Genomic DNA, 18,120 nt, shown 5'->3' on the forward strand with positions numbered 1-18,120 from the left:
AAAAGTTTAAAAAAGTGAAAAAAAAGTGAAAAAAGTTAAAAGTTAAAAAAGTTAAAATCCTTCCCCATCCTCCACTTCCTCCCTTCACTCCCTGTGGGTAATCACAGAGAACACGTTGTTCTGCATTTTTTCACTCTATAACATATATTATAGTTATTATTCTATTTCAGTATATTCAGATCTAATATTTTAATAGCTGTTTATGGATGTAAATAATTCAATTTATTTAACCATTGAGATCATTTAAAGATGGACATCTGAGATCATTTTCACATTTTGTTATCTTAAATAACAAAACAAAAAACATCATTGTATGGATATCCTTCTTTTTACCTGTGTGAGAATTTCTGTAGGATAGATATCCAGAAATGGAATTCATGAGTTGCACTGAACTTTGATATTGACAAACTGCTTTCCAAAATGGTTTTACTAAATGTGGCAGACATACCTACCTGTCCCCTCGAATTCCTGCTTCCTCTCTGATAGGATGCAGTAAGTCCTTTGAAGTGGAAAGTGGCAGCTCATTCAGAGATTACACTGCCTAGCATTCATTGCATGGTGTGGAAGGCGTGTAACTAGTTCTTGCTAATGGGATGCATACATAGTGTGTCATTACTAGGCCAAGGAATCTTAGATGTGGCTGTGACTTCATGCTCTTTCTCTAGCTCCTGTCTATCTCCAAAGACATCCCTTTGCAATAGCCAAGCCACACTGTGGAAGAAACTTGGATCCCTGAATTGCAATGAAAAGGAAAGCCACCCACTTATCTACAGAATAACCAATATTAAACTGTTATGTGCATGATAAATAAAATCCTATTGTCTGATAGTTTATTTAGTACAGTAACTAGTGTTATTCTCATTAATAATATATCAGTTTACACTCATGTCAATAGTGGGTATATTAAAAACAACAACACTATAAGCAATTTTGATCCATAGAGTTAAAACCCACCATTCTAACAGAATAATCATAAATATGAATGAAAATTTGACAATAGGTATGTGTTCTTCACTTGTTTATATTGGTAAAAAACAGGAAAAAGTAATAAATGTCCAATTAATAGGTGAATACAAATGATGCTGAAAAAGAATATTTAATGGCATGGAATGCCATTCCATGGTTGGTTGGTTGATTATTTAACTGACTGTATTAAGCTTAGGAAGGATATAAAACAATATCAATTTTTAAAATAAGTTGAAAGATATATTTGAGTAGAAATATTGGCAGGAAATATACTATAATATACTATTTTATAATACTATAATGTTAACAGTGGTTATCAGTTAAAGATTGGATTACAGATGATTTTCTTCCTTTTTACTTATCTATGTTTTCTAAACTTTCATTATTGGATGAAATAAAGTTCTTTAAAAATCAGTAGGTATGATATAGAGCTACATTAGCAAAAAGATAGAACCTACAGGAACTTAGAGATAAACCACCTATCAGGCTCTGGATTTGTATTGTTTGAGGGTTAATAACTCATGACAGTTGGCTGCCTCTGAGGAGACCTGAAAAAGTGTTCACATGCTTATTAAAAGGCCTCCTATAGAGCAGACTACCAACAAGTGCATGTTTATTAATTGATTAGCAAGGTTGGAGATTAGGACCAATATGTACAACTAAAAGAGTTAAAGACATGGGAAATTAATAGCCCCCAAAATACAGTTTCTGTTTTCTAATTCGCGGAGAACTAGTTTTAAAAAATAAAAACCAGATGGTCTTCCATTCACTGATAAGTTTTTTCATTCACTGACAAGTGAATAATGGGAAAATGGGTTTAATTTGCAGCAGAATGACAAAAGAAGACATTTTCTGATGACCATGTTGGTATTAGAAGGTTACAAAGTCTGTTCTTGCAATACCCTTCCCTACAGATTTTAAATAACAGGAAAGAGATTGAAGTGGTTCAGCTGTGGTTTTCAAAACCAAAGGGTGGGGCTCCCCTCCCCTCGTGGCGCAGTGGCTGGGAGTCTGCCTGCCGGTGCAAGAGACACGGGTTCGAGCCCTGGTCTGGGAGGATCCCACATGCCGCGGAGCGACTGGGCCCGTGAGTCACAACTGCTGAGCCTGCGCGTCTGGAGCCCGTGCTCCGCAACAAGAGAGGCTGCGATAGTGAGAGGCCCGCGCACCGCGATGAAGAGTAGCCCCCGCTTGCCGCAGCTGGGGAGAGACCTCGCACAGAAGCGAAGACCCAACACAGCTAAAAATTTAAAAAACAAACAAACAAACAAAAAAAACAAAGGGTGGGACACCCTGGGTTATCCTTCTTTGCCCTTTGACTTCTTGCTTGTAGATGAGAATATAGGAAGGGGAGAATGAGTAGCGAGTGTAAGATACAATACAGCACTTTAAGATGATAATTATAGCACTTAAAAATGACAAACAAAAGTTAGATGTGAGGTTTTAAATTTCACTGTGCTTGTAAAGATGTAATGGAGTGAAAACTGGAAACTAGATGCCCAGTTCTAGAAGACTGGGTAAAGTATGGTGCGTTCATAAGATACGAAAGACCTGCAGAAGAACGCTGTAAAACATTGCCGAGAGAGATTAAAGACCTAAACATATGGATGTTTCAGGTGATTACCAGAAGCTTGGGGGTGGGGGAAGATTGGGGAGATGTTGGTCAAAGGGCACAAAGTTGCAGTTATGTAGGATGAATAAGTCTAGAGAGCTAATGTACAGCATGATGACTATAGTTAATAATGATGGAAGTACGCTAAGAGAGTAGATTTCAGGTGCTCTTATCATACACACAAAAGTGATAACTAAGTGAGATAATATTAATTAGCTTGACTGCAGTAATCCTTTCATTATGTACATGTATATCAAATCATCATATTGTACACAATTTTTAAAAAAATATAAAATATATTAAAGAAAAAACCCTTAGATTGTGGCTTTGTATCCCATCAAGTAATCTCTACTTTGGAGAATAAAAGAAGAGGTAACATTTCCAACTCATTTTATAAGGTTAGTATAATACTGATATTAAAACCAGATAAGAACTATAAAAGCAAAAGATATATTTGCAATAGATGCAAAATCCTATATAAAATATTAGCAAAGCATTCAGCAGTATATAAAAAGGAGTTTATCTCAGGAATGTAACAATGGTTCAATATAAGAAAATCTATGTTATACACCTTAAGTATGGATTATAGGAGATAAGTATATAATTATCTTAAGAAATGCAGAAAAATCATTTGATAAAATGTAATATTGGTGGGACTTCCCTAGCGGTCCAGTGGTTAAGACTCTATGCTTCCACCACAGGGGACATGGGTTCAATCCCTGGTGGGGGAACTAAGATCCCACAGGCTGCATGGTGTGGCCAAAAAAATAATAATTATAATATTCGTCAAGATTTCTAAAAATATCTGTAAATCAGGATTATAAGAAAATTTCCTTAACACCATAAACCTATAGCAAGCATTATCTGAATAAAACATTTCACCTGCTATGACTACTTCACTTCAATATTGTAATGAAATTCCTAACTGTTAAGAGAAAGAAATAAGCATAAACTCAAAAAGGAACAACCAAATCTCTCCTTATTTGCAGATGATATGATCGTCTAGATAAAGTAAAAAAGAGAGTCCACACAAAGTTAGAATCAATAAGAGAGTTCAGGAAAATCTGTATTCAAACATCAGTAGTATTTCTATGGACTAGCAATAATCATACAGAAAGCGTAATAGAGAAAAAGATACCACACACAGATGGCCAACAGGCACATGTAAAGATGCTCATCATCGTTAACTATTAGAGAAATGCAAATCAAAACTACAATGAGGTACCACCTCACACTGGTCAGAATGGCCATCATTAAAAAGTTTACAAATAATAAATGTTGGAGAGGGTGTGGAGAAAAGGGAACCCTCTTACACTGTTGGTGGGAATGTAAATTGGTGCAGCCACTATGGAAAACAGTGTGGAGGTTCCCCAAAAAACTAAAAATAGAGTTACCATATGATCCAGCAATCCCACTCCTGGGCATATATCCAGACAAAACTATAATTTGAAAAGATATGTGCACTCCTATGTTCATAGCAGAACTATTTACAATAGCCAAGACATGGAAACAACCTAAAACTTCATTGACAGATGAATGGATAAAGAAGATGTAGTATATACATATGCACACACACACACACACACACACACACACACACAATGGAATATTATTCAGCCATAAAAAGAATGAAATAATGCCATTTGCAGCAACATGGATGGACCTTGAGATTATCATACTAAGTGAAGTAAGTCAGAAAGAGAAAGACAAATACCATATGATATTACTTATATGTGGAATCTAAAATCTGACACAAATGAACATATCTACGAAACAGAAACAGACTCATAGACATAATGAACAGACTTGTTGCCAAGGGGGAGGGGGGTGGGAGATGGAAGAATTGGGAGTTTGGGATTAGCAGATGCAAACTAGCATATACAGTATGGATAAACAACAAGGTCCTACTATATACAGGGAACTATATTCAATATTCTGTGATAAAGCAAAATGGAAAACAATATGAATAAGAATATATATATGTATAACTGAATCACTTTGTTGTACAGCAGAAATTAACACAGCATTGTAAATCAACTATACTTCAATAAAATATATTTAAAAATAAACGTTAGAGTGCATAAAAAAAGATACCACTCAAATATGAATAAAATGTAAAAAAAAAAATTTAGGGATAAATCTAAGGAAAGATATACTATAACTTTATGGTGAAGGCTTAAAAATAACACTAAAGAACGTAGACAAAGACCTGATTAAGTATAATGACATACCATGTTCATTGATGGAAAGATTCAATTATCATGAAAGTGGAATGGGCAGTGCAAAGGAATGGCAGAAGCCCTCCTAAGAAATTTCTAACAATCACTTTGTCATTGTACTCTGTTTTATTGTCTGAGGAACTTCAAAATCTTTTGTACTCCTGGAATACAAAGAGTTAGAGCTCTTGACACTTAGCTCCTGAGGAGCTGGTATGGGTTCAGAAAGACCACCTCCCCCTTCCCAGGTGAAGGCTAGTCCTAGAACGATTGTCTCTGACTCCATTTCACTTCAGCCCTTCCACCTCTCCTGAGTTAGTACATCTTTTCCAGGCTTCCAGATGCTTAGTGTTCCCTTCTCTGAAAGGTTTCTCAGCTTTTGCTGCTTCTGGTCCCACCCAGTCCGAATTCTCTCACAGTTACCACACACTCTAAAAACACTTCTTCCCAAAGCCAATTTCCTCCATCCTTAGAAATTGCTGATCTCATCAAGAAAATCTTATCCTGTGAACTGAGTTTAGGGATGTAAACTACATTTGCAATAATGACATTATATTTGCTCCATTTATTTAGGGATACTCATTGCAACAAGGCAACATTCACATTTTCAACGTCAGTTGAACTCTTCATTTATTAAATAAGACACTGAGTCCTTACGATGTGCTGGGCTTGTGTTAAGCTCTAGGGTTGCAAAGATGTATAAGCCAAGGAGCTCACAGCCTTGTGGAGGAGACAGGTAAGTATGTAGACACATTAGTTCCAGTTACTTCCCATTAATTTCCTACTGCACTTCACATAGAATTCATCAAACTCGTCTTGTTATCCCACTTTCTTCCCCAAACCTAATCTTCACTATGCATCAACATCATGTAATAACCCAGACTAAAACTCTCAATCACCTCTTATTTCTTGCTCTGCTCTCTCACACATTTCACAGCTGTTCACTCATTATGTGTCAATTCTTTTACCAAATTATCTCACAACTCCAGCACTTTCTTTTTATCCTTGTCATTGTCTAGCTCAGCATCCCTTGAACTACTGCAATAATGTGCAAACAGGTGTCTGTGCCTCAATGTTCACCTCTGCCACGCTATCCTCCACACCATTGCCATGAAGCCTCTGTCTCTGTCTCTATCTCTATCTCTCTATCTCTATCATCTCTATCTCTACCTCTTTCTCTGGAAGACTTTTTATTGTTCAGAGGAAGAAATAGAAGAGTCTAGAGGAGGAGAAATGGTGAGTTGATGGTGTACTGAACTACAGAGAACCAATGAGATATTAATTTTTCCCAAAATAAATCCTGACAGAGATGAGGTAAGTTATGAAAACCTAGTAAAAGTAGGAAAGGCAGCTAGCTGTTTTTTAAAAGTTTAATATGGTACTGATTATTTTCTCATTTCCACATCTTTCTACTGAGGCAGAAATCACAGATTCAAAGACAGAAAATAGGCAGGTTCTTGACTCCATAGGCACACAGGAGGTTCTTCTCATTTTTCTAGTAAACGTAGTTCTTGGCTACCTGTATCACTTTAGCACCTCACTGTGCACTTAGGAGCCCACTCAGCAGCTGGGAGTGATGTCACTATGTTCTCAACCAAAGTAGCCAATCAGAGGATTATGGTAAATAGATGCTGATGATCAACCAAGTACCAAGTACTTGGCTCTGGATCCTCATTTTTTTAAAGGAAGAAGTGTGAGAGATAGGTCAATTGAGCAAATCTTTTGTCCCTCAGGTCATTTCTGGAGAAATCAGTAATGTAAGCTCAGAGGGTACCTGGTGACTTGGTGAAAAAAACCAACAATGAACTTTTCATTGATAAATTACAATGGATGCCTTTAAAGTGATTTGGACCAATTAAAGGCAGTTACTCAATGCCTATGAACTAAATCTAATTATACACAAAGTTTAGATAGCAACTTGATCATTACTCACTCAATTCACAATTTTAAAGCTAAACATAAATTGGTTTCTAACGGACTTGGATTATATTGACTAGCTTGTTTACAAGTAGATTTGTTCATTTTTGCTCCCATTTTTACCCTTTTATTATACTCACTTGTACAAAAATGTTTTAAGTGGCAAATACTAAGGTAACCAGTCTTATAAACTATCTTGGTTTTGACTAAGTATCTTTTCGGAAAGTTTCCAGGTCACAATGGATTTAGAACAGTGTAGCTAGCTTTCCTATGCGTCTTCCTCTCCGTGAGATAGGGACAACTGAAATAAGAAACTAATTTTTAAAAAGCTGTTGGCAGAATGATACAATTCTCCTACTTTTAAGGTGAATACCTGCTCAGCTTTTTCTTCACAGCCACCATGACACTCCCAGCCAATGAAACCCATGGATAGTAAAAGTCAACTTACGACACTGAACATTTTCATGTCCTCTTCCTCAACTGGTATCTGTGTTTCTCCACCCATGTTCTCAGTGGTGAGGTTAGTTGTCACACTAGGGCTATAGAAATCTATTGATAATTTATTCTTGGGGGTGACTGCTCTCTCTGGGGTTGGTAGCTCCTCTAAAGCTTCTGTTACAGTTGTCAGGCTGGCAGATTCAGGCCTCATCCCTGTGTCTGGACTTTCCTTGACAGCTCCTGGATAAATTGCACAGGTTTCATGTTTCCCAAAACCAAGAGTTGGACTTGATTTTTCATCATATAAATAATTTAAGTTTTTTTTTCCCTTGGGAACACCATAGCTGGTTTTTGTGTTAGGGAAAATGAAACGTATCCAATCTCTGGCTCATTCTCTAAATTTAGATGATTTGAGGAGAGGGAGAGTAGGGGCTGGAATAAGGAAAGAAAAAACTTTCAGCCTTAGGAGAATTCTCCAATATTCTTTTGCCTACAGCAGATAAGGGATGGGTCTTTCTAGAGATAAAGCTTGCTCTGTATATGTTTTATAAAAAACCTATATTCATGTCACACTTTGGCTTAAAAACCTTTGATGGCTCCCCATTGCCAAAGTCCAAATTGCTTAGCATGGCATTCAAGGTCCTCATACAACCCCCCTTTAATGCTTGAAGTGCGAAGCTTGTTTGCACGATAGGGATTCCCCTGTCTTGCTCCTGCTTTTCCCTCTGTACATGATTCCCTTTCCTCCCTTTTTCTCTTCAGAGAGTTCAGAATCATCCTACTGGAAACAGCTCAAATGTTCCCACCTCTGCCAATTATGACTGCAGATCCCTTGACCATGGTGCCTACCACACTGCATCAGAAATATTTATCTGCACTTTGGTCTCCATGCTAGATCGCAGACTCTTTGAACATCAGAGTTTTATCTATGTCCTTTTCCCCTTGTATTTTCTGCAATCAATACAAGCCTGCTGTTAAAATCCATATGATGAAACCAATATTCGATCAACAAATGTCTATGAAGTAGGTACTTAGTATACCTACTAAGCAAATTATATGAGCCCTACTTTAAGAAATCCAAACTATCATTTGGAATTTAAAAACATGTGCACTATAGACAAAGTAATTATTTCACAAAGAGGGAAAGGACAAATCGTTATAGACAAGTAATAAACTGTGAGAAAAAACTTAATAAGGAGGGAGAGCAATCTAGGTTTGGATAAGACGAAGGCTTGGGGGAATATGCACAAAATGATCCATGAATAAAGTTTCAGGTGGGTGGGATCTTGAGTTGATCACGCTGGATTTCTAGTTTAGTGCAACGTGCACAGGACAAGGATTGTGATGCACACCATCTACCTTCTGATGGCTGTCCCAGATTACACAGCAAACAAAATCTTGACAGCTAACTCCCATTTCATCTTAGATGGCACGACATGCAGGTCTCTTAGCCTTTGAAATATGAGCATTGTGATGTTGGCATCAGGTAATTTTCTCAGAGGAAAACAGATTTTGGGGGTGTGTGCTGAGGACTTGGGGAAATAACTGTGGCCTGAAAATGACGCACTGGCTGCCGCCCATGTGCAGAAAATGACCTGAAAGACTGAACCCTCCATTCAGCTCTTTCAGAGTTAACACCGAGTGGCTACACCAGGCTCTGTTCAGGTTGGAGGTTGAGGTGGCCTCTCTTGCATGTGGTGTGCAGAGAGGAAGGAAGAGGAGTGAACTGAGAAAGCAGCATGAATTAGAGGATACAATCTGGCAGATTCAGAGCTGCTCAGCAGTTAAAGCAACTTTTTTCTCCCCCATATCGCAGAATAGTGTCTCCTATTCTTCACTTTGTCATGTTAAAAATCTCACATCACCTGATACTCAGAACCAACAATAGGTTTTTTTACAGACAGGACAGGAAGGAAGCACTGTTTGCCCAACTTCTGAGGAGCTTTCAACTCCAACACGTGTTTTTGTTCAGGCAAATCCAAACACCTCTGAGAAAGAGGTGTACATGGGAGTACAGAGAATAGAACATGCTAGGTGTGGGTTGCCTTTGCCCACTCCCCCTCACACACAGAGTCTAAAACTCTCACTAATTGACTCATTACCCTGGTGGGTGAAAAATGCTCTGTAGGTGGTGGGATTACTAACCACAGACTTAACACCAAAACCCTGAACTCAGCCTTCTAATACATGGAGTTTTTTTCTACTTTCAGACAAGTTTGTTGTTGCCTGTTTCCCCTTACTTCCCTAACACTAATTTGTGAGGGGTAGCCATAGAAGTTCCCATAAGTTAAAAACAAAAATGCAGGAGGTGTGAATTTTTTAGACTGTAAGCTTCATGACTTCCTCCAACTGTATTCCTAGTGCTTAAGATGTGACTGATAACATAAGAACTTATTAAATATTTGTTGACTAGATAATAAGATTGGTTATGTGATATTTATAAAAGACTCAGTATAAAGTGACAGACAAGTATGAAAATGAAGAGATGGATTCATGTGCCTATTAGCAAATGGTAACAAAAAGAAAGCCACACAATAAAGTTTCAAAATGTAAACTTAATAAAGGGGTCAAAGAGGATATTTTACATTAATTTTTTAAAAGTTGCATTCACCAATATTATCTTCTACTTATGCTCCTCACAACATAGTAACAAATACACAAAGCAAAAACTTCTAGAAGTTTAGGAGAGTTGATAAACCCACAGTGATAGAAAAAGATTGACTTCAGTATGTTGCTTTAAAAAATCAATGGAATTTTCTAACACATCTCCCTGATTGTTCCTTGACTAACTACAATTCATTTGTCAGAGTAAGCTTAAAGAACAGAAATCTGTTCATGTCACACCTCTGCTCAAACCTCTCAATGGTTTCCTATCACACTCAGTATAAGACTCAGATTCCTGACCAAGGCCCACAAGCTTCTATACAAGACAGCCCAGCTCACCTCTTTGATCTCATCACTTTGTTATTTCATGTTTTAGATACATCATTGAAAAAACTACAGTTTGTCTTAGAATTGCTAAGTTTTGTCCACATAATGGATATTTTTTTCTGATATCTTATTGGGCACTTTCAATCTTTCATGCACTCTATTTTCACTTTTTGTAGTGGTACTTTTGAAATTTTAGCATGTGCGCTTAACGTCTGTGTCTGATTCCCTTTCGTAGTTCCTTCTGTGAGCGTATCTTTGTAGTGAACTTTTAATTTTGTATAATAATTGAGCTGGGTATAGAAGTCTAAGTTGATGGATATTCAGCTATCCAGTATATATATTGGATATTGGATATATATATATATATTCAGCTATCCAGATATATTCAGTACTCCAGCTCTGTGAAGAGTTTATTCCACTCGTCTCTCACTTAATACTGTTTTAAATTTGGCTTTCAGTTTCTCTCTCATTTTCACGTAGGTAATAGATTTGGTCTCTCTTGCTACTTTTAGGACCTTTTCTTCCTCTCTGGTGTCCTGCAGTTTCTTTTCATTTATCATGCTTGGGGCCTGTATTTCTAGAATCTAAGAATATATGACAGACACCAGGTCAGCTCCTACTCACAGTTCTGTTTTATAGTTTAAAATTTTTTTTGGTTCTATAACTTAAAATTTAGATTAGTGGTTACTGCAGGTGGGGAGAGAGCAGAGTGGAGATGGGGGTGGGGGCACAGGAGGCTACAAAGATACTGATAGCAACTGAGTATAAAATGTCAATAGCAGCCTGCCCTACTATCTGCATATATATATATGTATGTATATATATATATATATCTATACATACATATATATATATGTATGTTAGGAATGATGTTCATGAAATATTAATATGGTTATATCTGGGGAGTAGATTTTGGATTATTCCATATTTTCTTTGCATATTTTTGTATTGCTTCAATTTTTTAAATTATGAATATGTACCATTTTAATTTTTTTAGTCATTCTGAGGGAGAAAGAGAGAGAAGGGTTGTTAGAGGCTGAATATTTGTGTCTCCCCAATTCATATGTTGAAATCCTAACCCGTGATGTGATGGTATTAGGAGGTAGAGCCTCTGATAAGTGATTAGGTCATAAGGGCAGAGCCCTCTTGAATGGGATTAGTGTTCTTTTAAAAGAGAACCTAGAGAGCTTCCCTGTGAGGTTACAGGGAAAAGACAGCCATCTATGAACCAGAAAGCTGAATTAGACACTGAATGTGCCAGCACCTTGATCTTGGGCTTCCTATCCAGAACTGTGAAAAATAAATGTCTTTTATTTAAAATCCATCCAATCAATTGTACTTTTGTTATAGCATCCAGAACAGACTAAGACACAGACAGGAAGATGAATAAGGAAAAGAGATTTTCACTAGAAAGTCCAAGAACAAAGATCCAGCAATCAGGCTCCAAGGTATTTATCCAAATGTATTGAAAACTCATACACACACAAAAACCTACACATAAATGTTAATATCAGCTTTGTTTATAAATCCCCAACATGGATAAACAAACTGTAGTACCGCCATAAAAAGAAATATCATTCAGCGATAAAAAGAGCTATCACGCTACAAAAAGACACGGAGGAAACTTAAAAGCATATTACTAAGTGAGGAAAGCCAATTTGAAAAGTCTACATACTGTATGATTTCAACTATATGACATTCTGGAAAAGGTAAAACTATAGGGTAAAAAGATTAGTGGTTGCCAGGAGTTAGGGAGTGGGGGAGGGACAGACAAATGAATTGGTGGAGCAGAGAAAATGTTTAGGGCAGTGAAACTGAAATGGTGGATACATGACATCATGCATTGTCAAAACCTATAGACTTGTACAACACAAAGAGTAAACCCTAATGCAATCTTGGACTTTGAGTTAATAATAATGTACCACAATAGGTTCATCAACTGAAACAAATGTACAAAACCAATGCCAGATAATAATACGGGAAACTGGGGAGAGGCAGGTGGAGAGGGAGTATATGGGAGCTTTCTGTACTTTCTGCTCAATTTTTCTGTAAACCTAAAGCTGCTCTAAACAAATAAAGTCTATTTTTTTTTTAAAAAAGTCCTAAGAACAGGGCGAAGCATTCTTGAAATATCTGGGACAGATATTTATTTTTAGCAAATCCTAATACAGTCCTTACCACATGCTTTACAATTTTTTTTTAATGCTCCTAACATCCCTGTGGGGTAGGTACCATTGTGATTCCACTCACACCGCTGAGGAAACTGAGGCCAGAGAGTGTAAACATCTTGCCCTGAGACACACAGCAAGGAAGTCACAGAGCCAGGTTTCAACCCAACATAGTCCTTGCTCCTGGCCTTCACCTGAGGCTACCTCTCCCCTTAGAGGGACTAAGGCGACCTGGACATTAGTGTTCACTGCTTCCACCTCAGAAATTACCTTGACTCTTGGTTCAATGGTTTTGTTTGTCTTTTATAACAAGCCATTCCAAATTCTTATCAGAAGTAGGTGGGATATAAATAGTAAATTAAAATATTGAAACTGGAGATCCCAGTTGCTCTGTCAAGGGCTAAAATAAATTTACCTTATACCTGCTTAGTTCCCCTGATACCATACTGTTTGTTCTTTTATGCTATAATAGTTACGATGGCTTGTATTTAAAATGCCGGAGGATGAAAATGTTCAAACCAGGTAAGAACAGTGATACTATTCTTTCAGCAGGAGGTGTTTTTTTTTTTTCTTTTGAGGGGAGGGGGATCTTGTTTTATCAAAAAGACTTGTCTTAACATAATTGGCAATGTTCTGAATTAATATAAATACCCAATAAGTATAGTTTGTAAATCAAAGGAAAGAGCAAATGTTTTTGTCTTCAAAATATCCTAACCAGGGAATTCCCTGGCGGTCCAGTGGTTAGGACACTGAGCTTCCACTGCACGGGGCATGGGTTCAATTCCTGATCGGGGAACTAAGATCCCACAAGCCTCACAGCACAGCCAAAAAAAATAAATAAAAATAAAGACAAAATATCCTAACCAGTCAAACTGTTTTGGGAGTCTCTAGTTCGTAATAGAACCATGCTGAGTACTGGAGGAAAGAGGAAGGTCACAAAAGGAACTCAGACTTTTAACTTCAAAGAGCTTGTAACCTGCTTAGACACATCCAGCACAGATGAGATACTGCTTATCTTGCAGCCCATGCTCCGTGAGGAATGAGAATAAGGGGTAAAGCACTGGTGAAGGCTTCCTTGCTGCCCTGGGACCTCCACAGCTCCTCGAGGGATGAATGGGAGCTGGACTGGAGGAAGAGAGATGGCAGAGCATTCCTGGCCATGAGACTGTCACAGACAAAGGCCCAGAGTTATGCAATAGTGAGCTGGTTGTGCTCAGGAACAAGGAGTAGATCTATTTTTCTGGGGCAGGAATGTTGAGGAGCTTGGGGTAGTTTATTGGAAAAGGTCGACAGAGACAAGATGCTGGAAGGCCCATGACATAAGCAGAGACGTTTGTGCTTGAGCTGAAATGTGACTGGGAATTACCACCGGTTCTTGGTCTCCCTCACAATCTTATCCCCACTCAGAAAAATGATGGGCTGGACACTTACCCTTGATTTACACTAAGAATATCCTGCTACTTTCCCTATCAACAAAAAGGTCCGTTTTTTGAAAGGCTATTTTTTTTGCCAGAATAAAAACTTCAGTCTTTCTTACAATCCCAAAAGGTAGATAATAATCAACCTCATTTACATGAAAAGATATAGGAATTTAGAAAAATGAAGTGACTTATCCAAGGCCACATTTTGAGAATCAGAATTTCCAAAGGCCATGCATCACCTATTTTACCCACCCATGTCCCTCTAGCAAAGACCAAGGGTCAGCAACCTTTCCTATAAATGGCCAGATAAATACGCTTAATACAGACACACACGCATGCGAACACACACACACACACACACACACACACACAATACACATATACACATTTTTATTTTAGGCTTTGGAGCCATACGGTCTCTGTCACAACTACTCAACGGTGCCACTGCAGTGCAAAAGCAGCCAGAGTCAGTACGTAACTGACTAAGCAAGCTGCATTCCACTAAAATACAGAAATTCGAATTTCCTATAATTTTCATGCCACTTATTTATTTTACTTTTATTCTTTTTCAACCACTTAATGTAAAAGCCATTCTTAGTCATGGACCGTACAAGAACAGGCAGCGACCACATTTGACTTGTGGGTAGCAGTATGCAAAACCCCTGTTTTAGGTTTATTGATTAGAGCACTAACTAATGAAGCCAAGGTTAAATGTCTTCCCTCTGGAAGAGATAGTTTGCTTCACACTGTGAAAAATACTGTTTTGTTGGCAACAAGTTCATTTCCTACCCCCAGCCAAGTGTCTTGCAAATTTGTAGGGGATTACAAGGGCAAAGGTAACAGTAAAACAACAATGAAAAAATCCAATCCAAACAACAATAAAACAATAACAATTAAAAACAACAATCTAAACAACAATAAAAAATTAATATCTATGTCCCTCTCACAAGTGTTAGTAACATCAAGCACATTTCTATTATAGTCTAGGAAAATTTTTGTAAAAATGCATTAATTGTAAGTTTGAGATTCTAAAGACGCCCCACTGAGAAACGGCATATGTATATTTCATGTTCTCTAATACATTGTATAGGCACTCAGTAAATATTAGAGCTGTCCATGTTCAGAGTTTGTTTCATAAGCATCTCTGTGTTTAGGTCATTATCAGTCTGCCCTTAATTCTTTAGATCTCTGTTTCACTTACTTCATTCATTCATCCCTTTAATCAATGAATATTACACACCTACTATATGTCCAGCTGTGTGGTGGGCACTGGGAATTCAAAGCTGAATATAAAGTCCTTGCCTCAAGTAACCCACAATTTGAGGGAGAAGAAAAACAGAAATAACACTAATGTAGAATGTACTAAATGCTATGGTACAGATGTGTTGGAGGTGTTATGGGAACACAGAGAGATGGGCTTTGCCTGGGTGAACTTTTGGAATAGGAAGCTACAGGGCACCACAGAATGCTTTTGAAGGAGGTGAAGTTTGAACCAAATCTGGAAGGATACACACAACCATAATGCCTCCACCTATGAATGAGAACAACACCAACTCTAGATTGTTACGTAAGAGACAAAGGCAAGGGAGGACGGAGAGAGAGCCACGAACCTAGCATCTTTCCAATCTCTGTTCCACATTCTCAATTTGATCATAACTAGTGAACAGTCACATGCAAATCACATACCCTCCCACTTGTAGTGTATTTTAGATTCAAAAGCTGGTGAAAAACAAACATTGGGTAATGAAATAAAATTGAGCACAAAATTTAAAATAGTAAGACAATTCAGCTTTTTCCCTCTTACATCTGGTTTGGAACTAAGATAAGGCTACATTTTTTTTTTTTTTTTTTTTTTTTTGCTAAATTTAAGACTTGTAAATCCAAATATTTTTAAAAAGTAGAATGCATTCTCACCTGAAGGACTTTCCTAATTCTTTTTAGGTTGTGTATTAAAAGCAGATTTTTCTCTTTGGAAACGCGACCTAACTGTTCATCCAGTTGTATTAACAAGTTTTGAAGAAGAATTGTTGCCATGGTTTCATTGTTAGATGCTGCCTCCCTAAAAAACAAAAGTGTTATTACACAGCAGGAAACAACTTAGTAAAATGTCTACTTTTATTTTTAACCATAATCATTTTAAAGTGATAAATATATCCCACAGTGATAAGCATTTACTGGTTTTTAAAAATTAAATTGTACACATGAAAGTATATTCAACATCACTAATCATTAGGGAAATGCAAATCAAACCATGAGGTACTACTTCACACCTATTAGGATGGCTATTATTGAAAACACAAAATAAGTTTTGGTGAGGATGTAAAACTGGAACCCTATATATTGCTGGTGGCAATGGAAAATGGTACAGCCACTGTAGAAGACAGTATGGAGATTCCTCAAATTATAAACCAAATATTATATACAATTTCACTTCTGGGTAGATACTTAAAAGAATTGAAAGCAGGGACTTGAGTAGATACTTGACATCAACATTTATATCAGCTTTATTCACAATAGCTGAAAGGTGGAAACAACTCAGATGTTCACTGAAGGATGAATGAATAAATAAAATGTAGTAGATACATACAATAGAATATTATTCAGTCTTAAGAAGGAAGGAAATTCTGATACATGTTACTCATATGAATGAACCTTGAAAGAATATACTAAGTAAAATGTCAGTCACAAAATAACGAATACTGTGTGATTACACTTATATGAAGTACCTAGACTAGTCGAATTCAGAGACAGAAAACAGAATAATGGTTGCCAGGGGCCGGGGTGGAGAGAATGAGGAGGAGTTATTATTTAACGAGTACACAGTTTCAGTTTGGGAAGATGAAAAAGTTTTGGAGGTGGATGCACAACAGTGTGAATATACTTAATGCCACTAAACTGTAAACCTAACAAATGGTTAAAATGGTAAATTTTATGTTATGTATATTTTATCACAAGAAAAATTTTAAGACAACTATTTAAAGCAAAAAACTTTTTTAATTGTACAAGGTGAAAATGTTTGTAAAGCATGTTAAGAAAAATATTTATATTGAGTCTGTGATAGAGAATTGATATAAACAATAGATTTACTTCTTGTCTTTTTAATACTTAGAAATCGTTGGAGTTTAGCTTATAAAAAACAAAGCACTAGAACCATTAAGTTTTCATCTACAATGGATGAAACCAGAAAGGACAATGATTCTCCTCCGTTAAGGAAGCTTTCCAAATCCTCAAAGAAAGTTCTTTACCTGATAAGAATGTATCAACTGAGTCAAAAGTGGACCATAGAATAAACCCATGTGGATAGAGCATAAAGCATTTGTGCATCAACCTCTAGGGAAAATACAATAGTGTTTGATCTTACCAGTCTTGATTTTCAATCCACTGGGCCAACAGATGCCGAATTTCCATAGGAAAGTTGTCATCATAGAATTGATCAACTTGCTCCAAAAATTTTATTTCTAACTGTTGGACTTGATTCCACTGAGTCATACTACAAAGAAGAGGGAAAATTAGAGTTTAAAAATAATGTTAATTAATAACTATGGTACATGTTTTCTTTTTTTCTTGGATTTCAGACAATGTTGTCCATCAAGTAACTGGAGAAAAAAATTTCTCTTCTCTTGTAGTCACCCAATTAAAGAAAACAGAAATGCTAAAACGTTTTCAATCCAAAGATAATGTAGTTCTGAGCTTTTTCCTACGTCATCACTAGTGAAGGAAACAAGATTCTTTCTCGGCCCCCAAGCCACGTCCTTCTTTGTTCTAACAGAAACTCTGGTTCCGCCTTCTCTAGAAAGCTTTCACTCCCGCTCAACACCCCTCACCCTACCCCACACCTGTGTACACAGGTTTGTATTCTCAACAAGCTCCTTCCCTATCCCTTGCTGCCTCTACACTATTAGGCTTTGAGCAACTTGAAGGCAAATAACATACTCAACTATACCTCCTAAGACCCTCTTAGGGCTTTATGTGTGAGGAACACCCAATAAAAGCTTCTTTTATATAAAACTGCCTAATCCTTTTTTCTTTATTTCAGATTTCTCTGGCTTCTAGAGTCAGCCTTATGTTCCAAGACTTCTAGTCTAATTCAGACTTATCTTTATGAAGAGTTTCATGTATACACTTTCGTGGGCTCTAAATTTTTCAGTTCAAAATACCTCTGGACAAATAAATATTTTTCTTTCTCTCTGTAATGATCCGCTATGGCTGGGCAAAGCTTTTAAAGTCTACTTTTAATTAGTCTCTGATGTGCATCGGACAGTAGTTAAACCCTCAAGATACTTAAGAAGAAACCACACTTGATACATAGTTAGCAGACCGTCATAAAACAAAAGTATGTGTTTCCCCAACATAACCCCACTCTGTCCAGTTTAGAAGCTTTAGACATATTTCTTAACTCAGGGAAATTAATATGACATCTCTCCTTGAAATTACAGTATTTTACTTTTTTC

The 18,120-nt window shown here is 37.0% G+C and overlaps 1 protein-coding gene across 7 annotated transcripts in view; it reads right to left on the minus strand.

The window, feature by feature from the left end:
* STAT4 (signal transducer and activator of transcription 4) overlaps positions 1-18,120 on the minus strand; it is a 99,728-nt gene that overhangs the window by 73,141 nt on the left and 8,467 nt on the right. For all 7 annotated transcript variants that reach the window (XM_082467071.1, XM_082467070.1, XM_082467072.1 and 4 more), the window contains exons 2-3: positions 17,031-17,159; positions 15,584-15,728 (exon numbers count right to left, since the gene is read on the minus strand). In XM_082467071.1, coding sequence (XP_082323197.1) covers positions 15,584-15,728; positions 17,031-17,158 — 273 coding nt within the window. In that variant the 5' untranslated portion in view covers position 17,159. The remainder of the gene's footprint in view (positions 1-15,583; positions 15,729-17,030; positions 17,160-18,120) is intronic.

This window comes from Balaenoptera physalus (genome assembly GCF_965194825.1).
Source record: "Balaenoptera physalus genome assembly, chromosome: 6".
Taxonomy (NCBI): domain Eukaryota; kingdom Metazoa; phylum Chordata; class Mammalia; order Artiodactyla; family Balaenopteridae; genus Balaenoptera; species Balaenoptera physalus.